Raw genomic sequence first — 27,532 nt, forward strand, 5'->3', positions numbered from 1 at the left:
GAAATTTTATTTTTGTATATTTTTGATAGGTAACGAAAAAAAAAAAAAAAAAAAAAAAAAAAGAAGAGGGTGAAAAAAATGCCAAAAAATTCTAAAAGTAATATTGCTGTAAAGTGATCACGTGTACATAATGAAAGAGAGTAAAGCAGATGGATTATATTGAATGGTGTTGTGTGTGTGTGTGTGTGTGTGTTGCCGTGGTGAGGAGACATTAATAAACATTTTAATAAACGTTTTACCTTTAGATCGTGGCTCAGATGACGGAGCCAAAATAGCTTTTCCAAGTTAAGAAACCCTCCTCAGAATGCAAAGGAGGTAACATGCAGCATGAATAGTAGACCAAGGTGCACTAATTTTAAATAGTCACCCCTTAATTCATGCAAAATCCCCTTAAAATGAATTATGGGAGTTATTAATGGAGGAAATCCCATCAGAACATCCTTAAACACCCCCTTAATCTTGACTCCTAACTTTCTAATTTAATGTAAAATTCAGGGAGACAGAAACTTTTCCATTAATAACTCATTAATAACCTGTAAACCTGCACAAAAGACATGAAAAATCCCTTAGTTACTAGTGTCTCTGTGAATCAACTCATGAATAAATCCCTTATAAACCCATAATACTAACCATACCTTATTAAAGCTGTTATTTTTAATGGATAATTCATGTTTATGTAATGGAGAGATTAAAGACATTTCAGGGATAAAATGAAGGGGTTTGGTTTCATAGTGCAAACATCAGAAAATTACATTCAATTTATGAATTTGTCATATAACTATACAGTTGTCATTCTCTTCATTACATCATGCACTGATTATTAAGCTTATTGTGCTTATAATGCGCTTAATGCCATATGAGCATCACTTCAAGTGTTACTCATATATTTTAGAAATGGAATATAACATTTGCCAAATCGCAAACAACATGTCCAAGCCACGACTGATCATTTAGTCTTAACCGGTTAACCATCGACTTCAAATTGAATTGAAATCATACTGAATTCGGACACTTTGTGCACTGGTGCAACTTGCCCTCAATGGCTTTTGTGACAAAGTCCAAGCAGGGGCAGTCTAACATTAGGCAAAGAAAGAAAATGCAGCCAGAGAGCAACGCAAAAGACAAGAACAGGACTAATATGAACTTATTTTTCATCAATTTAGCATTTACTTTTTGAAAAATCCCCCACTCTTTGTCTTCTAGTGTAGTGATTCTCAACTTTTTTCATATCAAGGACCCTAATGTAGTCCACATTTAGAGCCATGGACCCCCATTTGATGAGATTTTGTCTCTCTGACCCAAATCTGAGAATATTTTTATTGTTAGATATGATTTTGTTCAGACTTCCATGACTATCTGTAAAGAGATAACAGAAAAACTATGATCAAAACAGTCATTCTTCTACATTCTGTAACTGTGTTGACTTCTTTTAAATGAAATAATGGTTGAAGTAACAATTCATCAATTTTCTGGGGACCCCCTGGAACCCCCTGAAGGACCCCTGGTGGTCCCCGGACCCCACGTTGAGAACCACTGTTCTAGTGCAATATTGGCTCTTGGCTGTTAGCTGTTTCTTCCCACTGTACCAGTTAATCTGAGAATTAAAAAAAAAAAAAGCAAAGCTACCCAGGTGACGCAGAAAAAACACAAAATAGAGAGAAAGAAAGAGAGAACCAAACCCCTTCATTTTATCCCTGACACGTCCTTAATTTCTCTATTTCATAAACATGAACTATCCTTTAAAAATAAAAAAGTAAGGTTAGTATCATGGGTTTATAAGGGATTTATTCATGGGTTGATTCACAGAGACACTAGAAATTAAGGGATTTTTTATGCCTTTTGTGGAGGTTTACAGGTTATTAATGAGTTATTAATGGAAAAGTTCCTGTCTCCTTGAATTTTACATTAAATTAGAAAGAAAGGACTCAAGATTAAGGGGGTGTTTAAGGAGGTTTGGATGGGATCTCTTCCATTAATAACTCCCTTCATTAATTTTAAGGGGATTTTGCATGAATTAAGGGGTGAATCGGTGTAAATGAATGAAAATGTAAGGTTATTTTAAGGGGATTATTGGTTCGTAGAGTACAGGTATGTAAGAGACAAATTAAACTATGAATGGTAGAAAGGATGGATTGAAAGGGGTGAAGGGGGGGGGATCCAGGGGGGCATTCAGGCCCCCAAGTGACTAAGTCCGCCCCTGAGTCCAAGTCACATCAAATGGTTTTTCAGTGTTATGACGGATCAAAATGCTATTTGTGCTTCGCCCGGTGATCCAGGCTCTTTTAATGAGCTTGGCACAGAAGTAAGACACGAGCATTAGGCTGAATTAACATTAATTATTGGAGATGTGGTCGTGTTTATGCGACTGAAATGAGATCTATTTTCGGCATGATGACAGATGACTTGGAGGAGAACCATATGTGACTCTAGCTGCTTGACAGAGGGTTCTCATTCACTAGATGGGAACACAGTGACAGAATGTATAAGAATGACTGACTTTTGATTTGAAGTTTCACCTTCCCTACCTACAGTATAGACAGTTCATTCTTTACTAAGCCATAGCTTACTACAAACATCTTCTCAGATAACGTGATTGACTTTATCGATCCTTTATTAGGAAATCCTCTCTCCCTGGCCTTCCTCCACAGGGAGGTCAAAGGTCAGGGTCAGCTACAGAACAGTTCTCTGCAGCCGGTAGGGATTGCCTATCTCACCTTTTGCTGCCTATAAAATGGGAGTCTAATGTGCATATCTGCTTGGGGGTCCTTGACGTAAATCAATGTGGAAGCCCCTTATATAGGAATAAGAAATAGCCTGTGGCGCCCTCTAGTGGCAGCTAGCGCACACTGAATAGGAATCAGGTGGAAAGTCAGCTGATTCCACCACAAACAGGAAGAGACCTGCAGAGGAAATCATAGTTCAACAAACAAGGCATATAATAATAACTCAGTTCTACTTATGTTTTATATCAAAAGCAAAGGCAAATAACTCGAAGAAGTGAATAAAAACATGTTCGGCGGAGACGATGAAGATGGGGATTTCTTGTCTCCCACTGGGGGGTGAGTTGGGGTTTTTTTCACCTAGCTAAATGCTCTTAGCCGGCGAGCTAACTTTAGCTTGACACCATAGAGAGAACGACTTGTCTAGCTCCATTTAAAATCGGGCAACTTAATGTGGCCTTGCTTATTGGTAAACGGTCATACATGGTAGAATACAAGTCGAGACCTTTTATGAATACTTGTAAGCCTCTCTCTAATTCGGCATACACTTACTCCAAGAAGAAGCACGCATTCCAAATATATTTTAACATTTACAAATGTTCCCCCCGTTATTCCCTCAACCCTCTTCCACCAAAATACACAGTGGAGGGCGGTAGCGAGCAGTGCGAACCACTTCCAAAAGATGAGATTTTACATACATAAAGTGCTTCTTTGAAGATCATATGTGTGCCGAATTGGAGAGAGGCGTCTAAAGATTCGCGATGAGGTTTTAAAGTTATGTTCCGGTGGTATTTACTTTACCGATAAGCAAGGTCACATTCAGTTGCCAGATTTCTGAAAGGGGTTTGTCCACACGAGAAAACGGAACTTATCGGGGCTAGCTAACATTTAGCTTATCTCTTGACAGTTTCCAGCATTTAGCAACAGTCTTTTAATGCCGCGGAGAAAGAAACAAGCTTTGTTGCAAGCTAATATGCGGCTAGTTACTGGAACGATATACCGCGTTATAGCTATGTTATAAAGCCTTATATGCATGTAAATGCTTTCATACTGAGTGCACGTTTGATTCAGTCTGCATCCCACTGATGAGTTATCACCAGGTTATCACATGCGTCCATATCTACACTGACGTTGTCACCCCTTGTCTATTTATATGGCCAAGTAGTTCTCATGAAGGAAGCCTTTCAGACCTCCCTGGTCATGACATGTTCAGGGTCTTCTATTCAGGGCACCGTTTAAATTACATGTCACATTTATGTTTTAGGCATTTAGCCGATGCTCTTATGTGGAGCAACTTAGAAAGATTGAGTAGATATCTTATTAAAGTCCCGATAACGCTCCGTTCTCTTGTATGGAGTGAATGTTACGCCGAACGCCTTCAGAAATCTGGCAACTTATTGTTGGCTTGCTTATTGGAAAACACACACACTTAGTAGAAGATGACCCAAGATCATTTATGAATCATTAGGGTCTTCTGATAAATTCGGCACATATCTGATACACCAAGCAGGGGTTATTTCAATAATATCAAAATCTTTAGAGCTGCCTCACACTGCTCACTATTGCCCACCACGGGGATGGAATAGAAGCTGAATTCATTCTAAAAGTTGCAAATTTATTGAAACAAGTGCTACTTTGTGCATTGAATGTGTGCCGAATTGAAGAGTGGATTCTGGTGTTTTCTGAAAGGTCTTAAGTCATTTTCTAAGTATGTCTGCTGTGTGTTGTCTAGGTATGTATGTTAAATCGCCAAATTTTTGAATGGAGTTTGGTGTGGATTGACGTTCTCTCCTTACAAGAGAGAACGGAACGTATCGGGGGCTAAGGACACCGTTGATAGACAAATTGGATGTCGCAGGGATCAAAGCTGTGACCTCTCTGTTACGGGATGGATTCGCTGACCACCCAGCCACCCCGCCGCCCAATTATGAGGCATTCGGTTCCAGCTCTGCCGCATTCTCCGACTGCCTGCCGTGGTTGTGCTCTCTAACAATGCTCCTCATATGAGCTGGTGGAATGAGAAGCCTGTGCAGGGTTTGAGGCAGGAGGGCTGAGCGGTGGAAGGAGGGAGGGAGGAGTGTTGTGGCGGCTAATTCCTCTCACATGCTGCTTGTTAGAAGAGTAAGGTGAGGGCTTCTGCCGCGGGCACATCTCTGCTCAGCGGAGACCCGAACAACTTGAGCCAGACCCTCCAGAGCTCTCCTTCTGCTATGCTGTTGAATCTGCCACGGTGGTGTGACCGCACCGGAGGACAGGGGATCGGGGGTGGCAGCGGACAGCAGCAGCATCGGAACGTATCTCGGGAGGCTTTAAGGTGGCCGTGTCACACATGCAAACGGGCTGCCCCTCCGCATCCCAGTTCTTTGCCACTGGAGACGAAGGCCTCAAGGCGTTCACCATGTCTATCCTGGGAGATACCAACGATTACCTGTGGAGGGAGTTCCAGGGGTCAGTACGAGTCTTGCTTTCGGAGCTTTTTCAGGGATTCAGTTGTTTTGGAATTGCGGGCGTTTCGCTTTCCTGGTTCTCTTCCACGTTGAGGAAGCATGACATGTTGACTTAGCCTTTCGCGGTTTTGACCCTGAGCTCCTCTGACGCAAACGACAAGATCGTTGGCTGTGATTGATATGATTCATGGACGAATGTATCTTTTAGCACTCTGTCGGGCAAACCGAAAGGGCATAATGTAGCCCATTGTCTGCTTGACTTTTAAACATGCGGGTGGATTAAAAGGGTGTTAGGAAATGCCGAAGTGTGGCAGGCAGCTACAGTAACTCTTGAAATCCCCCAAATCGAGATGAAAGGCTTGTACGATGAAAGCTTTGCCCTCGTGTGTGGGAATGGGGGTTTTTATTCTATGAGCCCAGACCTCAAGAGTGGAACAAATTTCAGCCGATCATACGTTTCATGGCACACTAAAACCATAAGTGGATCGCAAAGATAGACATCGTCTTTTCCTCTTGTCATCTCTCCAGGGCTAAGTTGGCCTCTTTGTTTGGGCTGGACCAAGCAGCCAGTCAGGGGAATGAGTCGTTCCAGTATACAGCACCCAAACAGCCCAGGAAGAGCTCCAATCCAGGTAAGACTGTCAGACCCAAAAGCCATCAGTGAATTAAGATGGTGCCATTATATGGGATCTGACCTGAATATGGCTTCTGCCTGCTTATAGTGCCACCTGCCCAGAAATCAGCTCCGCCCCCCGGAGCTCCTGCAGTGTTATTCGCCACAGCAGCCCAAGCCTTCAGATAGTGAGTTGCCTGCTTTAAATATTTGAAAATATTTTTAATGTTATTTTAAGTGATTCTCAGCCTTTTTTGTCTAGCAGCCCCCAAAAATGAAACTTCAAAAGCATTGAACCAAGTGATGCATTTATCAGATTAAAAACATTATAATACATTTGTATTATAATAACAAGCAGCCTATAGTTGTCTGACATCCATGTCTCGTGCGCAGTATTAGCGGACAGTATGTGAAGCAAGGAAAGCTGGGAGCAGCGGTGCTGGGCAACCACACAACAAAAGAGGTTGGAGCTTTTGCTAATTGGTCAGTCATTTGAGATTATTGGGCCAACTTTTGATTTTCTGTGAGTAACGCCCCTCTCCTCTCCCGCAGTACAAGCTGCTGCTGTACATGAGCCAGCAGAAGCAAGTGACGGCCGCCAAGATTCACGTCGGCTTTGCTTTTACGGTGAGCGAAGACTCAAAGGATGGTGAATGTGGAGAGACAGATATTCTGATACACTAGAGGAATGCTTCTCAACCTTTTTCATATCAAGGGCCCCTAATTTAGTCCACATTTGAGCCACGGACCCTCATTTGATAAGATTTCTGAGATTATCAGAGAATATTTTTATTGTTAGATAAGATTTTGTCCAGAATTCCATGACTATCTGTATTGTAGGTAGAGAGGTAACAGTGAAACTATGATCAAAAGAGTCATTCTTCTGCATTCTCTACTTCTTGTAAATGAAATAATGATGAAGTTTAACAATTCATTAGTTTGCTTGAACCCCCTCAAGAACCCCTAGTGGTATCCGGACCCCATGTTGAGAACCTCTGCACTAGAGGAATCACAGAGGGTTCCTGCACACATTTGGAAAGACTGAAAATGTATGGAAAAGCAGCTTTATTGCCGGTTTTGGAACTGGGCAAAAAAAATCCCCTGCTGTGTCACATATTCCGATATTTGTTGTTATATTAAGCATAATCTTCAGCTACAGAGTGATATGGCCATATGATACAGCCACATATTGAAAAGTCAAGAAATAAAGGCTTGGAATTTTGAAATGGTAAATATGTTTTGAGTTACATATTCAGAGGTGTGATTTTTCTTTCTTGTTTCTTATTTTTTAACCCCGTATTTTTAAAGTTTTTGGGGTTTTTCACCTCCTATAGAGTAGATGATCTAATTCGATTTTGGAGCATCTTGCGGCATAAATTAGCATATTAATGAGGACAAATGGCCGGACATTGCCTTTTCTTTTCTGTGTTCCTGACCACATTCCCCACGTTTTCCTCTCCCACAGGTACAGCCGAACAACTACTGCACTTTTTATGACGACCAGCGGCAGAACTGGTCCCTAATGTTTGACTCGGAGAAGGTTGCAACAGACTTCTGCAAAGAGGTAGGTGACAGTAGAGGAGACTTGTTAGCAGAGTTGGTGGTGATTGTTTGACAAACGGAATGAGAAGATAAGAGGTCAAAGGTTAGAGCAGGTCATTAAAGAGTAACTAAACCCCAAGCTCTAATGGTGAAAAGTAGCATGCTGGCAATCTGCTATTGGCTGGTCTTTGGTGCCAGCTGATGTCACCACCTGTTGGACTCTATAGAAGGTGACATCACATGGCACAAAGACAAGCCAATAGCAGAAGGCCAGTTCAGTACTTACCTGCTTTTCACCATTTGATATCAGGCTTCACCACAAATTTGGGTTAGAGGTATAAAATCCTGGGGGAAATACTGAATCCTCGTCATTTTTTTAATTTTTGAACATGAAAAAGGTCCAATTAATAGACATTGAATATCTGCTACCGGCAGCTTCAATCCAGAAACACTGGTATTGGTAGTGGCCTTCAAATACCCACATCCGTCTAACCCTGCTTTGGATAAAAGCCTCCTAAAAGTGATGTTATTAGCTGATGACTACTTTCTTTTGATGTGCGTCAGGTATGTGTGGCGAAAGTGAACAGTACCCCCTCCTTAGATGCTGTGGTGGTTCAAGACCTGGTTCTGGGGGAGGGGCAGGCGGTGGAGAACGGAGACTCCCTGGAGGTGGCGTATACAGGCTGGCTCCTGCAGAACCACGCCATCGGACAGGTTAACCACCGTTTACCAAGCTTTATATTTTTCTGTCTTTTTTTTGCCTGGTGAATTTTCCGGGCACGACGCTCTTCGAATCTTCAATTTCGTTTCAGGTGTTCGACTCCAACCAGAACAAAGACAAACTGCTGCGGCTGAAACTCGGAGCCGGAAAAGTGATTAAAGTGAGTCGGGTCTTTGTTTTACGGAATAAGAACGGCAGCTCGACTTCAATCCCCTCCCGCTAAGAGAAATGTCTCATTCTCCTTCTCTCTCTCCTCTATCGGTGAACAGGGCTGGGAGGAAGGGATGCTGGGGATGAAGAAGGCGGGCCGCCGTCTCATGGTGATCCCGCCCAACCTGGCCTACGGATCCAAGGGAGTCGCCAACCGCATCCCGGCCGACAGCACGCTCGTTTTCGAGGCGGAGCTTCGACGGGTATCGAACAAATATTCAACTCTTACTTCTTTACCTACCACTTTTTCTATCATACACACCAAGGACACAGGAACTACCCATCAAAAGTTTGGACACACCACATTTTTCTTTATTTTTACTATTTTCCACTTTTTAGAATAACAGTAAAGACATCAACACTGTGAAATAACACAAATGGAATTATGCAGCAACTAAAAAAGTGTTAACAAATCAAAACTATCTTATATTTTAGATTCTCTAAAGTAGCCGCCCTTTGCCTTGATGGAAAGGCAAAGGCTTTGGAAAGAAATTCATACATAGGATTAGGGCTGGACAATAATTCAATATTATCGTTTATCGTCTTTCAGTGGAATCATATCGTGATGATATGAAGATATTTTGATATCGTGACACACATTTCTGCTGTCTAAATTGATGATGACATGCAAATTTTACTTAAAAACTCTGATAAAATGAGGTATGGTCGGAATATTATTTGAATATTTCTGTTTTGTTTGACACCACACCTAACATTACCATTCAGTTCAATGAGATGAACATTAATTTGATTATTTAACGTGATTTTGCATACGTGAACCATATCGTGATATATATTGATATCGAGAAAAATCCTTATGATTATCATGATATTGATTTCAACCATATCGCCCAGCCCTACATAGCATCAACTTCACTATTTATATTCGTCTAAGAAACTAATTTCAAGAATTTCAGCATAAGCCTTCAGATCAGAATGGCTTTAAGAGTTCAATTCAATAAGGTGTGGTCCAAACTTTTGACGGGCAGTGTATATATAGATATTCGATGCTGCGGAAAATATCGCGATATTTGCGGAATATCGCGATATTCAATATTATTGAATATCGGCCTAGCTTGATTACATTTACTCCTGACGTACAAATGCTTCTAAGATAACAGCCAGTCCGAAGGTTATTTTATGAAACACATTTTTGCTGACAGAGTTCCGTTCCTTTCAGCTGTCTGTTTTTTTTTTGGTCTTAGGTGAAGTTCACTAAGGACAGCGGGTCCGACCGGGCCAGCGCCGGCTCCAGAGACTCCGCCGCCCCTTCCCCGTCCCCGGCTCCTTCTCCGGCCCCCAGCGTGGAGAACCTGGCCCCGGAGCTCCCGGCACAGACGACCGCCTCGGGCCCGGGCAGACCAGGGTGAGAGCCTAAAGCCCCCCAGGAAAACGGTTAACAGCATTATCCTGAATTCTTCTGTCAGGTCAGCTGATTCGGCTCTGAACCCTTTCCTTTTTTTTTTTTTTTTTTTTCCAGGGAGCCACCGCTTCGTGCAAAGTCAAACTCCCTCAGTGAACAGTTGGCGGCAAGTGCTCACTGCTTATTTTTTTCTCTTTCTAATGAAGTACTGAAATACTTTGCAGCTGTAATGATGGAAGCGGGTCTTTCCTTTTTTTTACAAAACTCCAGAATCCGGACGCCACCAAAGCCAAGCTGATCTCCCGCATGGCCAAGATGGGTCAGCCCATGTTGCCCTTCCTGACGGGGGTGACCAGCCAGCCAGAATCCAGCGACTCAGAGCTTGAGGTGAGATGGGAGAATCCTGTAAAAAGGGCTTTAGTTTTTCTTGCCTCGAGGCCTGAAATGAAAACCCATCAAGTCATACTTTTAGAGAATAGATAGAGATAGAGTAACTAGAGAAGAAAGTGGTAAAAACTGTATGGAGAGTAACATGAATGGCTCTAGATACAAAGATATTTTGGTAAACAGTCTGCTGCCTTCTGCAAAAAAAGCTCAAAGATAAAAAGAAGATTAAAGAATTTGAATACTATTAATTGAAGTAAGCACACTTGCACATCCAAGCTGTTTTTAATACAGTCAGAGATGAAAAGCCTTTTGTTTTTACCCTGCTTTTGGTGGTTACTGTATCCAAATGAGCGTGAAAATCATCTGGTTTAATGGGTTTTCATTTCAGGCTTCAAGGCAATAAAAAAATACAATTTGAATGGGCTTGTAGACGTTTGATATCCTGCTGTGTGTTTCCCTCCAGGACACCAGTGTTTCCAGAGCGCAGGATCGGCCCGCTGCTCCGTCTCCAGTCCAGATCTCCACCGCTGCTCCAGGGTCAGCGCAGGGTGAGCTCCCTTACACCCACTGAAGGGCATCGCTAAAGCTAGGGACACACTACATGACTTTTAGGTTGATTGTAGCCACAATTTGACATCACGACTGATTTTCAAGATCGGAGTTCAGTCGAATGTAAAAGATGATGTAGTGTAAAGGTTCCCGACTTGAATCTCTTGCCTCCTTATCCAGTTGGTATCATTTAATAAATGTTTGAATTACATGGCTCAGATCTGGACAATTCTTGACATGCTCCTGTAGTGCGAGCCGGTCAACGAGACTAGCCACAAACCGGTCGTCAAGTGTGCCAAATCCAAGTGTGTGTTCCTGTACGATGCAAGACAAAAAAAAAAAAAACAGGCAGTCGTTAGTGTGTGATGTCCAATCTTTTTGTTTGCATAGTGCAGTGGTTCTCAACATGGGGTCCGGGGACCACCAGGGGTCCTTGAGGGGGTTCCAGGGGGTCCCCAGCAAATTGATAAATTGTTAAACTTCACCATTATTTCATTTAGAAGAAGTGAACACCATTAGCGAATGTAGAAGAAAGACTATTTTGATCATAGTTTCACTGTTATCTCTCTACCTGCAATACAGATAGTCATGGAACTCTGCAAAATTATATCTAACAATAAAAATATTTTCAGATTTGGGTCAAATGGGGGTCCTTGACCATCACTGGCATAGTGTGTTCCCAGATGAAGTTATTTGTTTTTTCCTGCAGCGCTTCCTCATCCTCACACAGCTCCACCTTCTGCCTTAATTCCTGCTTTGACCGCTGTTGCCCCACAGCCTGGGATGCCAGGCAGCACCCATGCCTTTCAGGTGAGAGTTCTCCACATTGTCCCCTATGATGTTATGTTACTTTCAAAAAAATGAAACAAGAGAAATGTCTCAAATGTGGTATCGGCTCTTCATACCAGCCTGTTGTGTTGTTTCATAGCCTTACCCCTACACACAGACTTCTGTGGCTCCCACTCAGCTGCAGCCTGTCGGCCAGGTCTACCCAGCACAGACTGTCCCATACATGGGTAAGACAATGTCAGTGTATTATGTTTATGCAGAATGTCTTTGCGGTATTTTTGAGGTCATGAAATTGAATCATTGTATACAGTCAGGTCTGTGTAAATGGGGAATTTAAAGGTAACATCCACCCTAAAACACTTAAACACCGTTAAAAGACTCACAACTCTCGCTTTTTCTCAACTGGAAAGTCTCACTCTCTCATCGTTATTAGCGCTATTGCTGTTGTTCTCTCCACCTACACGTAAAAAATCAGCGGCTGGATGCAGCAAGTCCAGGCAAGTTCTTTGTGGGTTGTCGAAAGTCATTCTGGGAAGCATAGTAAATCAGTAACTGAAGTGTAAATAGTCAAGGCAGGTTGAGGGAAACTGGATACAACAAAAAGGTAAATTAAATAACTAACAAAATAACAAATAACTCCTGGAGTGCATTCAACATCACTGATATAACATTATAAGAGTATACAAGAGTGGAATTGTCCTTTAAAATCTCAATGTGTTGCCCCATGGCTGAATGCAAAATAGATTTTAAGCACTTTTTTTTTCCACTTTTATATTTTTGTTTCTTTTATTTGATTAAATGAAAATTGAAATATTGGTCTCTGACATTAAACAGGGTTATTTTTCATTTTAACAGCCAAATGCTGATTGGCATGGAGAAGACCAATATTTCAACTTTCATTTTCTCAAATGGAAAAACAAATTTTTATAAAACTGTCAAAACAAGTCTAAAATCTAAATTTTTAATTTGTCTAAGCTAAGGGGCAACAAATGGAATTTTGGAATACTGCGTTCAATTTTCTGTTTTGATTCTGAATGAGAATATTAAAATGTTACATAGACTCAATCATTGTATTTTATGAGAATTTCAGTATGGTGTTCTCTGATTTTGTTGCTTTCCCCAGGCTCTGGTGATGTGACTTCTTTCTTGATGACCGAGGCCCGGCAGCACAACACAGAAATCCGATTATCTGTCGGGAAAGTAGCAGATAAAGTGGATCAGTTGGCCTCAAAGGTATACTGGGCATATATACTGTATATGTAATATTCTCAAACTTTGACATAATGCTTGAAGAGAGAGAGGAGATGCATCTGGTTCATACCTCTTTTTGTATTTAACAGATAGATGATCTCCAAAGGCAGGGAAGTCTTTCGATGGGCATGTCTAGCATGTCGATGGAAACCTCCATGATCATGCACAACATCCAAAGGATCGTCCAGGTACAATATAGAACACTACAGTTTTCCTCAACTATTTTCTTTAACAAAAATTATGATCGTTTCTCGTTTTCTTACTATTTCAAGACATTTTATACATGCAAAACTTTTTTTTTTTTTCAGGAAAATGAATGTTTAAAGAAGGAAGTGTTTGAGAAGAGCTCTCGCATCGAGGAGCAAAACCGTAAGATCGGGGAGCTCATCAACCAGAACCAGAGGTGAATCCCAGGAAAACATGAGGAAAATTCTTTATAATTCTGCTGCAGTGTGAAAATATGACATTTAATGGATTTAAAAAAAACAACCCAATATAATATAACTTGTATTCCTATTTTGTATGGATCCATAACAGAACTTCTCCCAGTCTCCCAAGTCTTTCTCTCAATTAAATCAGGGCTCTTATGCAGTTCTGGAAAATTTTTGAAATGTATTTTTAAAAAAAATATTTTTACAATGTTTTGAAAAGTTTGGGAGTTGCACAAAAAAGTCTGGGAAAAATTATTGGCGATGACGTGATATGGTTTGGCTGACAGTGATATTTCCTTGCAAATATCAGCCTATATCATACTGAACACAGACCAAATTCTTCAAAATCCAGTAAAGTCACTCAAATAATAGTTGTAAAGTTTTAAATGTCAAATGAGTTTGAGGCCGGTCTAATGTGTTTTCTGCTTCAGGTATGTGGAGCAGAGCAACCAGCTGCTGGAGCAGAGGAACGACTCCCTCAAGTCCTCCAGCGAGCACAACCAGGCCAGGATACTACAGGCCGAGCAAGACAAGGTGAGCGGTGGTTCCCTATCATGAGGACGGGGGTGTTGCGGGGTTCGGGACTATGGATCGAGAAGTTGATTCCAGACATTCAAGGCTTCCCGGTTCTCTACGACGTTCATTTGAAAGACTACAGGGGATGAACATCTCAAAAACGACGCTCAGAGAACGGTTACATCCATCATTTGGGACGATGTTAAGCTTATTTTCAATTAATGACACCAAAGCAGCAAAAAAATACATGATTCAACATAGATGCAGTTGGAGTCTCTGGCACCGTCTACAGTCAATCAGAATAGAACGGACACGAAATTACAGTGAGTGACCCAAGCTGCTAGGTATCACCCAAACAAAGTATTTTGCCTTTTTCCCCCATGCTTTAGAAATGAAGCGAGCGATATGGAAACTGCCCTTTCTAAAGCATAGTTCAAAGGTTTTTCATAATCATCTAGCCAGAAGAAATCCATACATCAACATAAGCTGGACAACAGAACATAAAATCAAGATGAAAATAAAAAAAATGTAATAAACTCCCACACTACAGGTTGGAATGAATGAAAAATGATGCACATATCCTCTACACCTTTGCCTCTAGGACCGTCAGTGTACGCCATATTAGATTTTTTTTTAAACTGGATTTATTTACTGAGGCTTGACTGCATCATTTACAGTATACAGTGAGCCTGTAAGGGGCTCACAGATGCCAAAAAGATAAACACACAATGCAAATGGCATCTTTTTCACATTTGTATAACTTGTTACTGACTGAATACTGTTACCTTGTTTTGTATGAGAGATAAGTAGTGAATTTGGACTAGTAACTGAAGATTTTCACTATACGATTACAATTTATATTCCCAGCTTTCAGGGGAGGTGTGCTTAACTTTTACAGCCCTTATGCCAACAATAACCTCTCTCTCGCTCTCTCTGCCAACTGCCTCCCTTCCTGGTTGTTTGCACTGCTGTGTCGGTCTGAGGAAACCTAGCATTTACTGCTCTCTCTTCCCAGCATGCACTGCCTCGGGACCTGGGCTCGGGCCAGGTGAGCCTGTTTTCTCTCTCTACCGCTACCCAGACCCAGGTCAAATAGTATTTCCAAAAAAGCGTTTTATTTGTTTTATTTGACCCTTATTTGGCCAGGTCAGTCGCATTGAGATTAAGAAAGCAGCATGAAGACAATCAGCAATATTACAAAATCATTAAAATCATATAAAAGGTCAGGTGATCAATCGAAATTACATAAAAGAGAACTAGTAGAAGGCAATAGTACTTCAGTTCTGGCTTTAGGGACTGATTCCTGAGACAGTAAATGGCAATAGTTTGTTTTTGCCTACTGCTACTATTTGACCCAGATCTGACCAACACCATCGGCACCATCCCGCTTACATCATACATCACGGGCATTTTAACTAACTTTTCCTTTCTGTTTTCCTTTTTTTCCCCCTTTCCTCCTTCTCCATCAGTCACCACTCACCCACCATTTTCTCCCCGCAGGGTCACGCCGCTCGCACCGGTAGCACCAGTAGCCACTCATCCAGGCTGTCACCATATTTTACTCTCTATTTAGTCTCTATCTGGGCTGTTTTTTTTTGTTTTTTTTTACTGTAGACGACCATCAGTACCTCTCCTCCATTTCCCCCCCTCTTTCCTCTCTCCTTCTGTACCTCCCGGGCAGGTGCGTCTGACGGAGGACCTGGCCTCGTCCGCCTCCCGGCTGTCTCAGCTGCAGCTGGAAGCCACGTCTCACCAGCAGAAGGCGGCGGAGCTGCAGGCCAAGCTGGCCTCGGTGCTGCAGGACGGAGAGAGCCACTGCCAGCACATCTCAGCCCTGGAGACGCAGCTGGAAGGTTTGTGATGCCGCCGCTCTTACAGGGTTCCTGCTGCACGGGTCTGGGAAATGACAGAAAATTTAAGTAAAAGTACCAATACAGCAATGTAAAAATACTCCATTACAAGTAAAAGTCCTGCATGAAAAATCCTACTTAAGTAAAAGTACATAAGTATTAGCAGCAAAATGTAGTTAAAGTATCATTAAATTATTAATACTGAAGCATCAGTGTGTAAGCAGCATGTTACTGTTGTAGCTGCTGGAGGTGGAGCTAGTTTGAACTACTTTATATACAGTTAGCTAGTTTAGTCCAGTGGTTCCCAACCTAGGGGTCGGGCCCCTCCAAAGGGTCACCAGATAAATCTGAGGGGTCGTGAGATGATTAATGGGAGAGGAAAGAAGAAAAAACTAAGTTCTGATACACAAATCTGTTTTCAGTTTTTGGACTTTTTCTCTAATCTTTGATTTTTGCTGAAATATTGGATCATTTGAACATTTATTGAAATGAAACCATGTGAGGTTTAGAGGGAAAAATCACTATTTGGTGGAGCTGTTAACAACTCATAGACATCTGAAATGTGACCCGACTACACACTGCTTTTTGTAAGACGTCAAAAGCCAAAAAGGTTGGAAACCACTGGTTTCATCTTTAACAATGTGTTGTATTTTAAAAGCTTGTTATATTATCCATTGTGTCAAATCTCCATCTGAAAAGTAACTAAAGCTGTCAAATAAATGTAGTGGAGTAGAAAGTACAATATTTCCCTCTGAAATGTAGTGGAGTGGAAGTATAAAGTAGCATCAAATGGAAGTATCTCAAAATTTTACTTAAGTACAGTACTTGAGTAAATGTACTTAGTTACTTTCCACCACTGCCTATGGAAGTTTGGAAAGTATTTTGCGGCATTCATTTGTATGCTTAGATTTAGATTTCTAAATAACTGGCAAATAAAGGAAATTGCATCTTGAAATTTAAGAAAAAAAACGCAAAATAAAAAAAAAACAATCAAAGGTACATGACTGTGTGCATAACAGCCTTAACCATGAAAAGGTCTATAAGCTCCATAATTTTGCGCTACAGTGCGGCAAACAGTCCAGCTGTCAGTGCAGTTATTTTTGGACTGACCTGTCAAGCCTGGCTAGTTCATTCATTATCTAGCATCTACATCATATATAATGTAGCGTGACTCTGACTGTGATTTGTAATGATATCAACCTGTTGCCAACGTAGCTCTTGGCCGCTCAAAAAGTCGCTAAAAGTCGCCAGATGACATCACACGCTAATTTGCATAGGAATGTATTGCTCCAGCCATCCAGTCCTAGTGCATAGAGGGGCTACACTGTGTATGGGAAGTGCTGTGATCAAACCTCTTTGGATTAGAGAAGCAAGTAGCACAAATCTACCTGCGTCAGTATCAGCTTTACCTATTCGTCATCAAATGCAACACATTAATATTATTCCCTATGGTCCAAAAAAGAAGCTATATTTGTTGGGTATTGTAGTAGATGTCATGGAAACACCACTACCTTTCATAATCAGTGGCAATTATAGTCACACAGTGCAACCTTTTTCCTACCCAGGAGGAGACACTTTGTCTGGTCACTGTTATGCAGCAGTCACTAATAGGATTACATTAAATGGCCGGTTAACATGGGGAAAACATGGGAAGAACCGCAGTGCCATGTGACATTCCAGCTATATTGCGCAAAAAGATCTGATAGAGGAGCATGCAGAGGGGACATAATCACCGTTTTACATGGAACACGTTTATCTAAGAATGTGTATTAGGGTTTGATCAGTATGGGATTTTTCTTATTTTTAGATTGGGTCATTTTCATGCTAAAGAAATCCACAAAGATTCAAGTGTTCAGTGTTTTCCCGCACATTTGTAATTCTTGTTAGGGTGGAAAAGCCTTTGAAACAGTATTAAGTGGGGAGGAACACAAACACTCTACATTGAAACCCAGGATAATGATAATAAAACATTCATACTGGCAATTGTGTTAAATCCTATCAAAATATCAGGCTAAGGGCTTCCCATAAACGACCAGTGTAATATTGATCAATCATCCATCATATCAAAGATTGAGGTCAGTATTGGCCCGATATATCATCAAACGGAGATATTGGTCTAACCCTTGTGTGTGTACCTGTTTGCTGCTGCAGAGCTGAAGGAGGCAGCAGAGAGGGCCCAGGCTCAGTACCGCTCCGAGAAGCAGAAACGCAAAGAGACGGAGCTGAGGGTCAGCAACATGGAGGAGGAGCTGCAGGACCTGAAGACCGATAAAGAGAGTCTGGAACGAGTGAGTATCCCCTCATGACCGAAACACATGTCTGGAAAAGTCCTGTAAAACGCAGACAAACGAGCCGTTTTCCCCCCTTTCGCTTTTCCAGACGCTGTCGGACAGGAAGAGGAAGTGGCAGGCCGAGCGGCAGAGTCGGGACGAGGAGGTGGAGGAGCTGCGCAGGAGCAGCCAGCAGGAGCTGGACCACCTCCGAGCCCAGCTCCGCAAGGCCAGGACCAGCACCGACAACGCCGCGTCGGAACAGGTAGCAACATGAATGATATTCTGATGGTGTAATGATGGTTTAAAGGAACAGTCCAGCAGCCTGTTGTACCAGTTAAACTTGAGTTCAAAAGTAGGCTAGATTGAACATAAATTCTCAATAAGTCTGAATTTAGTTTTCTAAAATAGCTGTTGGCATGGTGCATCAATTTGTTGAAACTAACAATTGTGTAGTTAGTTTCATCTAGTCATATATACAGATTTATGTCTGGGATTGTGGTGTGTATAAGAGACTAGGGCTGAACAATTAATCTAAATGTTATCGAAATCTCTATATGGCCTACTGCAATTTTCAAATCGCAGGAGGTGCAATATTTGTTAAAGGTGAAATGTGTCAAAATAGCATTTTAAATGAAATATTGTGGTGCTGCAGAGATGTCCTGGCCTACACATCATATTCTACAGACTTAAGAAAACATCTTTGTTTGGTACAGATCCCCGCAAAAATCACACCATAATCATTTTAATACGTTTTTCAATGAAAATGAGAATAATAAAGTAAAAATGATCATTCCCTCTCATATCGCAAATCATATCGCAATTGCAATATCAGTCAAAATAATCGCAATTAGATATTTTTTCAAAATCGTTCAGCCCTATAAGAGACAAACTACAAATTAATTCTAATACTTTGTACTATTTGTTGACATTTGGTGAATTTAAACTAGCTTACCTTAGCTAATATTGACTTAGCCTACATTCAGCTGAGGCACAGTAAATTGGTTTTAGCATGTAGTTTGTTGGCCACAGACAGTGAAAACGTCACTGTCTGCAACAGTGTTTTGGTCAGTTTTCCCTTTACGCTCCACTAGTTAACATGCGCCTCAAGTCTCCATGGTGCAATTAAACACAGACACAGCTTTAGTATCAAACTAACTGATTTCAACATGACATTTAGTGCAGGATTTAATATCCTAACTTACCCCTAACCTTCATTAGTATGTGTTGAATGTGTACTCATGTGCTTAGTCATGCCATTTACAGTGATTTGTGTGTGTGTGTGTGTCAGTTGTCCCAGCTGCAGGTGGAGCTGGAGGAGGAGTGGAAGGGGAAGTGTGAGCGGGCGCTGGCCTCGGCTAGAGAGCAGCACGGCCGAGAGGCGGCTGAACTGACGGAGCAGAGGGACGCCCTGGAGCAGAAGCTGGTCCAGCTGCAGGACAAGGTCAACAACCCGGCCCACACACACACACACACAAGCTTATCCCACTACTATAATTGGAGAGCGGTTTGTGTGTTTGTGTCCCACCATGGAGGAGAGGAGAGGAGAGGAGGAGACGAGGACAGGTCAGGAGAGGAGAGGAGAGGAGGAGAGGAGGAGAGGAGAGAGGAGAGGAGAGGAGAGAGGAGAGGAGAGGAGACGAGGAGAGGAGAGGAGAGGAGAGGAGAGAGGAGAGGAGACAAGGACAGGAGACAAGGACAGGAGGAGAGGAAAAGAGAGGAGACAAGGAGAGGAGAGGAGACAAGGAGAGAGGAGAAGAGAGGAGAGGAGGAGACGAGAGGAGAGAGGAGAGGAGAGGAGACAAGGAGAGCGGAAAGGAGAGAGGAGAGGAGACAAGGAGAGGAGAGGAGAGGAGACAAGGAGAGGAGACAAGGAGGTTATAAATTCTAGTCCTCTTTCTCATAGAGTTTGGTCTCTCCCAACAGTTTGCGGCCCTGAAGCAGTCGAGGGACTCAGAGGAGCAGAGCTTGCTGCAGCGGCGGGGGCAGAGCGAGGAGCTGCAGGCCCTTCAGGAGAAAGTAAGCGGGGACGGTTTGGCGTGGGCCCGGTCCGGGGCCTCGCCGTCTCTCCCTCCGCCGCTCCCCCTAATTCGATTTAACGGGCGCGTCATTGCCTGGGAATGCATTTGTCAGGGATGCCATTTTTTTCCAGTTTCATTTAGGACACACAAAACCACCATTCATTCCCCCTGAGAGATTATTGTTCGCTGCTTTTTCGTCATTCCCGGTTACAGCCCTGACTTTTTACATTTTGGCACGGTGTGAATTGTTGTTTACACACACAGACACACACACACACTCACTATCTCACATGCCTTGTCTTGCTCTCTATCAGTACACAGCCCTGGAGCAGCAGTCGGTCGCCGTTAAGGAGAAGCTGGAAGGACGAGTGGCCGAACTGGAGAAGAAGCTACTGGCAGAGCAGGAGAGCCCAGCAGACACTGCAGGAGAGGTAAAGGGTCTCACACACACACACACACACACACACACACACACACACACACACATTTGAATGAACTGCGTGCCATATAATTAGTCCCGTATCTTCGCCACTAGATGTCACTGAAAGACAGCCGAACCTTCAGTCCCTCACAGCTTTTCACCACCAAGAGAAAGCAAGTCAAAATTCCTACAGCATACAAAGCAGTTTTCCTGAATGTTATTTCAGTCTTTTATGTCCAGCTTTCATAATCCGCTAAAATAACTGTGGTTAAAGTGATTCTGTTTGCGGTTGCATTAAAACACATTTGACCGAGGGCACAGCAGTTGGAGTATGATTTAATTTGTCATACTTTATTAAGGGATTATCTTAAATGTCATTTTAGCGGAAGTTTTCGACCGTACAGTGTATTATGCGCTTTGTAATGCGGTTATGGAGTTGTTCAATTGTTTAATACTTGAATTTGTTTTTGCACTTTTGATTCACTCAAATGCCGGTAATTTGTTAACATGATTTACATTTTGATGACAGCTTTATAGGGCTATTTATGTTCATCAATGTCAAAGAGTTATCATGAATGTCATTTTCGAAACAGTGATATAAAGTGTTTTACTAACAATATTCATAATGGCACTAAGGCTATGTATGCAACATTACTAATCATTTCTGAAGGATGAAAGTCACGCTGTCTTGTACTTGCAGGTGAAGCGGGTGATGAACGGAGTGTTTCACTCTCTGCGGGGGGAGTTTGACCTCAGCGAGTCCTACAGTGGGCAGGCGGTGCTGGGAGTGATCGTCAGCACCATTAAGGTAAGACAGAAACGCCAAAGCAGGGTTGCTAGGTCTGGAAAGTTGGGGAAGGTATAGACACTACGGTAACGCTTTATTTTCCGGGTCTGCAATTTCCTAATAATCTCCTAGAAAGGAGCTGTTAATTCTTAGGAAGTTTAATGCAAAGAACCATGAAATGATGTACTAATTATAGGGAAAATTGAGAAAGAGTTCAATGGTAGCTGGTAGTTGGTAAGTACCTGGTAATTTCGTTTGGAGTTTCCAAGACAACCATGCATTTATGTAGTAGTTAGAGGAAGGAATTCAACAAATAACTCTATTATTTAATTAGATGAATACTGATTCGGGTTATGAGATTGACCTCTGCCTGTTATTTTTCCTCTAAAGAGTTTATGGTTTTGCAGTTCTTACCAGGAAACTCTTTTAGAAATGTACAGTATCTTATCGACTCCACCAGACTGCTGACATTCTCTATAGAACTACTGCATCATTTCATGGTTTCTTTCCAGGAAATTAACAGTTCCTTTCTAGGAAATTATTAGGAAATTGTGGACCCAGAAAATAAATCGTTACCGAAACTACATTTGATCATTTACAGGTCTGGAAAAGTTTTGGAAATTGACAAAAAAGGTGCAAAAGTATGGGGGAAAAATGATTTTCGATTCCAATACATATATACCTACAATTTATGTAGTTGTACACCACTTGTCATTTGACATAATGTGATATTATTTCTGTATAAAAGAATGTTCAGCTGTAGTGATATTGCCTTGTTGACAGTCATTTTTATAACAAATTATCTCAGCACTAGTTACATGCTTCCCAGCTGTGAGTGTCTTAGCTAATGAAAATATAACAATAAAAAATGTAATTGAAAAAATTGAAGTTCCGTATGAATCCTGCCAAAGATCAGTTTTCCATGTGTTACATTTTGTAAATCGGGTTTCATTGATATGGGTTTTTGGAGGCTGAAAGTGATATTTTTGGAATGAAGCTGCTTATTTTGTGCTGATATTCAATATCTTAAAATGTGACCATTTTCATGTCAGAAAATTTCAAAAATAATTTAAAAGACTCTTAAAAGCCTAATTTCAAAAATAACTTAAAAGACTCTTAAAAGCCTAATTTAAACCATGGGAAATGAAAACTAACAATAATCATAAACATATCCATGCATAGTCTGGCCAAAAAATTTTATTAGAATCAAGTCAGGCTAATTACACAATTCATATGTAAATCAAACAAGCTACATCACTTTCATCATATTGGGGGTGGACGATACTAACTGGACCATATTCAATTTTATACATATATATATATATATATATATATATATATATATATATATAGGAGGCCATTATCAGCAAAACTGATGTATCCCTAACCCTGCTTGAGAGTCATATGGATGTGTTTGATTTCTGTTTCCCAGAATGTGACTCTCCAGCTACTCAACGGCACAGAAAGGCCTTCACCGCAACAGAGCAAGAAGGACGAAGAAGTGGAGGAAGAGGACGAGGAGGAGGAAGAAAGCGACGTGAAACAAAGAGAGGAGGAACCTCAGCAGAACGTACACGTGAACGGCGAGAAAAAAGACGAAGAAGAAGAAGAAAAAGAGGAAGTACAGAGGGCCGAACCGGAATCTCGGCAAGTCGAAGAGGCCCGGACGGATCGGGAAGTCGATCGGGAAGTAGCAGCAGAGAAAGACGCGCCGGTAGTAACGGAGTCGGTGACACAAAGCCAATCAGAATCCGTAGAGGCCGCAGATCCGCATCCGGCGTCGAAACCGCAAGAGGCGACGCCGACAGACTCGAAACCGCCACAGGAACAGGACGCGCGTTCTGTCCCTGAAACATCTATAGAGGAAAAAGACAGCGCTAAGTCTCCAGATCCAGCTGACGGACCCGAGGAGAGTCCGCCTCCTGAGGTCGGACGGGGAACTGGGTCCGAGGGCGAGGCCGCGGCGAACTCCGAGGCGGACGAAGCCAGCGTGGACCTAGAAGACCCTCGCGGAGAAACGAACGCGGTGTCCCATAAAGTCTCCGGACCCCCGACCAACCCGCCACCCCCGCCCAACTTACTTCAGGACAGCACAGGCAAAGTCACGAGGTGAGTGTCCTGGCATGAATGGTAAATAATACCGCCTGATCTCTTTATTTATTTTTCATCCATCTTTGTCCATTTGTTTGCTTGTTCATCCGTCCATCACAGGCGATATCTCAGATACCACCAGACAGCTAAGGCACATTTGGCGTAATGCCTTACATGAGAGAACAAAATACAAGTGAACAAGTGTATTTACCACTTTTTCTGGGACGTTCAAGCACGCGCTGTACCCGTAATTACAACATTTCCAGCACTTGAAGGCAGCATCTGCTTGCTACTGTAGTGACGGTTGGCGCGGTGCAGAACAAGTGTGGTAAATCTAGGAGATAACGAGGTAAATATTGGACTCTTGGACCGACAGTGCAATTGTTTGGCTTCAGAACACTTGGATTATGCTACACAAGCTGTTCTGAGTCATTTTGTGGCTTTTTTATTTGCCGTTTTTGGAACTCGGTGTCCATCAACTTCTGTTGTTTTGAAGAAGGCTGCCACGGAGCTGCGCTAGCCAACTCTGCTGTGTGTTTTAAGGACATACAAACGTAACCGTTTTTATCCACTGACATGAGGGTGAGTACGTACCGTAGCGTCAAATTATGTCATTGTTTTCGATCGACAACGCACTCAAAGGGTCAAAAAGGTTGTCACGGAGCTATTGGAGAAGCATCCAGCTGTTTAAATTGCGATAACAGGGATCATTAGTGCGATTGCTTTTCGATTCCTGTGATTAGGCAATTTGGAACCAGGACTAAATTGGAGCCCCGCCCACTGATGTTTTATTGGTTGATCACTACTGTGGCTGTCTCTCAGTAAAACCTTTGAATGGCTTGATCAAAATCTTCCAGTGTCCTCGGTGAAAACTTTCATTTTTTATTCTTAAAAAAAGTTTGATCGGTTCTTTTATAAGCGTTCAAATCAAAACGGTACAGCCGAATTGTGGCTTCTGAAGTAGATTTCCCATTGATTTTTCTCCATAGACGTTTCAGAACATCACAATATAAAGAGTTTTAAGCTTTGAACTGAACCATCAAAGCAATGAGATGGCGAGCTTTTAACAATAGATTCAGGAAAAAGATATATATAGGAAGAACGAAAAAAGGCAAGGGTTCAAGATTGAGGTATGATAAAGCATTGTGAGTGATGTCATCAGTTCCCTTTCTCTAATTTTCAACAGTGATACTACACAGTATAAGGTAATATAATAATATAATAGTGAATACTGATTAATGATTTTCTTCTGCATATCCCTAAAAAAAAAAAAAACATAATTTCTGTCAGTAAAACCATGATGCCAGTCACGTCGTTCTGGTCTGGCTGTCAACCTACGTATACGCAACTTTCTACGGTTGTCAACCTACGTATACGCAACTTTCTACGGTAACAGCAACGTCCGGCTGTCACCTACGTATACGCAATTTTCTATGGTAACAACAACGTCTGGGAACTCGCTAAAGCTTGTGGGTAGTGTAGTATTTCACAAGGAACTCAGGAATAAAACAATTTCTTAACAACTGAGTTGAAATCAGATTGACCGATGGCTTCTACAGGAACATATAGTCATGTAAAACTTCGGTATGGATCCCAGATTCTGTCGATTCTGATGTGGGGTGTAAAAGGCAAGTAAGGAATTCTAGCAGCATACATCCCATAATTATTTCATGCCAGTTTTTCCTTGTTGGTGGCTTTTTGTTGATTCCATTTAAGTTGCCTACATTTGTAATATGTTTGTTTACCCCTCTCTAATATGCATGGATCCTGCAAACTAACTGCCTGTCTGAATTGTCTTTTCTTTCTCGCTTGCTTGCTTTTGTTTCTCCTCCTCTCTCCTTTTCTTTTTTTTTTCCTTTCTTCCTCGCTGTTTCTGTCCGTCTTCCTGTCCCTCCCCTCCCTCCCTTCCCTTCCCTCCTTCTTTCTCTCTGATGTGGCTCTTCTCTCAGTCCGACCGGGGGGGTTGGTGAGGAAAATGGAGAGGAGCCATTTTTCCAGACCCCGGCCCCGACCAAACCCCCCCCGCCGCCCAGCGAGGAGGAAGAGGAGGATGAGCTGGTGAGGAAGGATCTGCAGAGTTCAGCGCGAACTCTCAGATTTCAGCACACCCCCACCGCCTCGCCCCCACCCCCTCCTCTGTGTTTTCTCTCCGTGTCGTGTCAATCATTGTTGTTGTTTGCTTTTTTTATATATTGTGGGCCAATATTCAACATCTTTAGATTTTTTTTTTTACCATTTTCATGCCACAAAAATTCCAGTAAAATTCAAGATCTTTAAATTTTTGACCATTTTGGGTTCTTTGTATCCCAAAAAATTCCCCCAGAATTCTATTATTGACAGGGTGGAAAAGTCTCTGAAACAGCATTTAGACAGCATGGGACACTAAAACTCTATTGAAACTGGATAATATATTAATGATAATAACAGTGGCATATTCATGCATACTCAGTTATATAATAAATATGTCATGAAACTGCATCATATCCATCTTATCAGAGGTAGGTAACACTAATTGGCTGATATCAGATTTTTAATAAAACCGGTATATCCGTCTAAACCAGCAGTTCTCAACGTGGGGTCCGGGGACCACCAGGGGTCCTTGAGGGAGTTCCAGGGGATCCCCAGCAAATTGATGAATTGTTAAACTTCAGCATTTCATTTACAAGAAGTTAGAGAATGTAGAAGAATGACTATTTTGATCATAGTTTCACTGTTATCTCTCTACCTACAATACAAATAGTCATGGGATTCTGGACAAAATCAAATCTAACAATACAAATATTCTCAGATTTGGGTCAGAGAGACAAAATCTCATCAAAAAGGTGTCAGTGGCTCTAATGTGGACTAAACTAGGGGTCCTTGATATGAAAAAGGTTGAGAATCACTGGTCTAAACCCAATTACAACCCCATATTTTTCTTAGTGGATTTGGATTATTCCTATTTGGGAACTGATCTGTTTGCGATCTCAGTTGACAACATTGGCGTCTCTCTTTGTTTGTGTCCAGAGCTTGAAGGGCCGTCCTCCCCCGGCCCCGCTGTTCGGCGAAGAGGACGAAGAGGACGATCTGGACTGGCTCAGTTGAGAAGAAACCAGCCTAATAAAGAGTCTGAGTCTTAATGATCAACACTAAAAAAAAAAAAAAAAAAAAAAAAAAAGGGGGGGGGGGGGGGGCCTTGCTTTTACTGATGCTGATGAACTGCACTCGACGGAGCAGTCGGAGAGCCCGGCTTTTCCCCTCCGCATTGACATGTTGACTGACAGCTGCCTGCAGGACGGACTTCCAATCACAAGCTCTGATTTCTGGTCGAAATAACAAGCCTGTAAACCCTCAACGGAATCAAAACGAATGCATTTCTTTAACGGTTAATTCTGTGATTTGTGTCGGTGATATCCGCAATTTCGATCCCCAAATTGTTTTTTTACACAATACTGTAGCAAATCATGTTTGTTGATTCAGCAGTTTTCATGTGGTCATATTGGTCTCAGGCTGTAGCGTTACATGGTTTGTGCTAATTATTAGCTTGCTGCTTTAGGAATATAACTTTTACACCATTTTGCTAACCTGAAATTCATTCCAGGAAATAAATGACATGGAATCTGCGGCCTTGCTCTTGTGTTTTGTTGTGTTTTGGATGGGTTGCTAATATTGTGTGTTCAATTTGAGCTACACTGTTAACGAGGATTTCCGTTTCAGGAAACCTCTCTCTCCCTTAGTTTTATTTCTGTCTTAGCACTAAGCGTTTACATGTTCATTCTGTAGTCACAAGATTACTATAAAGGCACCAATGCCCTGACCTTTGACCTCCTTATGTTTGGTTACTTGTCATTTTTGGTGATGTAAGAATTGAAGCTTATTCTACTGCTGCACTCATTCCAAGTCACTCTGTATGAGAGCTTCAGTTAAATGCCTGAATTGTCAATGTAGGTAAGCTATTTCATGTAATATCAAATAAATCAACAGTGGAACTGAGCAAGAAGCACTTTCATTTTACCAGGACTTGACTGCTTTTACTCTAACAGGTTATCTCTATTGCCCTCTTCCACCAAATGAATGGAGGGCATTAACAAATGCATTTAACAAATGGACACTGTATTATGTTTTCAGTAATCTGGAGAAAGTCATTCATGCTTTTATAGCACTATGTGAAGTGTTTGTTTATTATTTTTCAACTAATTAATATTAATTAAATGACTTCAATAAATTTCTTATTCTTCTTCCCACCAGAAAACAGCAGGGGGCGATCGAGACCCTAGTAAAGTATCTATGTTGCTAAGCAACACAAGTGCTAACCATGTGTTTGTGAGCTGGAACAGATTTCTTAAATTAGGCCTAACTTAGCATAAAGTTGGCATTGTAGCCTACAGTTAAACATTTGATCGTTGTCGCATGTAAGGTACGTTGTAAGTGTATTATATCAGTGGTTTTAGTTTACCAGAGACTAAAGCTAATGGCGGAATCAAGACATGGAGTAGCCCCATGGAATAGCGTCTGAACAGAAGGCATGTCGAACTGCTTTCCGAAATGTGTGTTTATCGCTGACTTGTTCAGCA

At 41.8% G+C, this 27,532-nt stretch overlaps 1 protein-coding gene across 1 annotated transcript; it reads left to right on the forward strand.

Annotated features, from left to right (window-relative positions):
* Positions 1–2,901: 2,901 nt before the first annotated feature.
* Positions 2,902–26,581, forward strand: fkbp15b (FKBP prolyl isomerase family member 15b). Its single transcript, XM_071515630.1, has 30 exons — positions 2,902–3,059; positions 5,696–5,799; positions 5,890–5,968; positions 6,174–6,243; positions 6,333–6,407; positions 7,246–7,344; positions 7,887–8,036; positions 8,135–8,203; positions 8,313–8,456; positions 9,459–9,619; positions 9,734–9,782; positions 9,887–10,003; positions 10,467–10,551; positions 11,262–11,362; positions 11,481–11,568; positions 12,465–12,574; positions 12,682–12,780; positions 12,901–12,995; positions 13,455–13,557; positions 14,555–14,587; positions 15,221–15,392; positions 17,541–17,677; positions 17,769–17,924; positions 18,951–19,103; positions 19,586–19,678; positions 19,995–20,111; positions 20,802–20,909; positions 22,321–22,997; positions 24,929–25,037; positions 25,986–26,581. Exons 1-30 carry the CDS (start codon positions 3,010–3,012, stop codon positions 26,061–26,063), a joined length of 3,681 nt encoding a protein of 1,226 aa, XP_071371731.1. The 5' UTR covers positions 2,902–3,009; the 3' UTR covers positions 26,064–26,581.
* Positions 26,582–27,532: the final 951 nt, after the last annotated feature.

This window comes from Centroberyx affinis, unplaced genomic scaffold (assembly GCF_046629955.1).
Source record: "Centroberyx affinis isolate AG114_WGS23_722 - 3 ecotype Tasmania unplaced genomic scaffold, CSIRO-AGI_Caff_v1 ptg000362l_1, whole genome shotgun sequence".
NCBI classification, from domain to species: domain Eukaryota; kingdom Metazoa; phylum Chordata; class Actinopteri; order Beryciformes; family Berycidae; genus Centroberyx; species Centroberyx affinis.

Coding starts and splice junctions, on each gene's coding strand:
- fkbp15b (XM_071515630.1), top strand. CDS start 3,010: ATGTTCGGCGGAGACGATGAAGATGGGGATTTCTTGTCTCCCACTGGG. Junction 12,781..12,900: donor ACATCCAAAGGATCGTCCAG/GTACAATATAGA, acceptor TTTTTTTTTCAG/GAAAATGAATGTTTAAAGAA. Junction 12,996..13,454: donor CTCATCAACCAGAACCAGAG/GTGAATCCCAGG, acceptor TTTCTGCTTCAG/GTATGTGGAGCAGAGCAACC.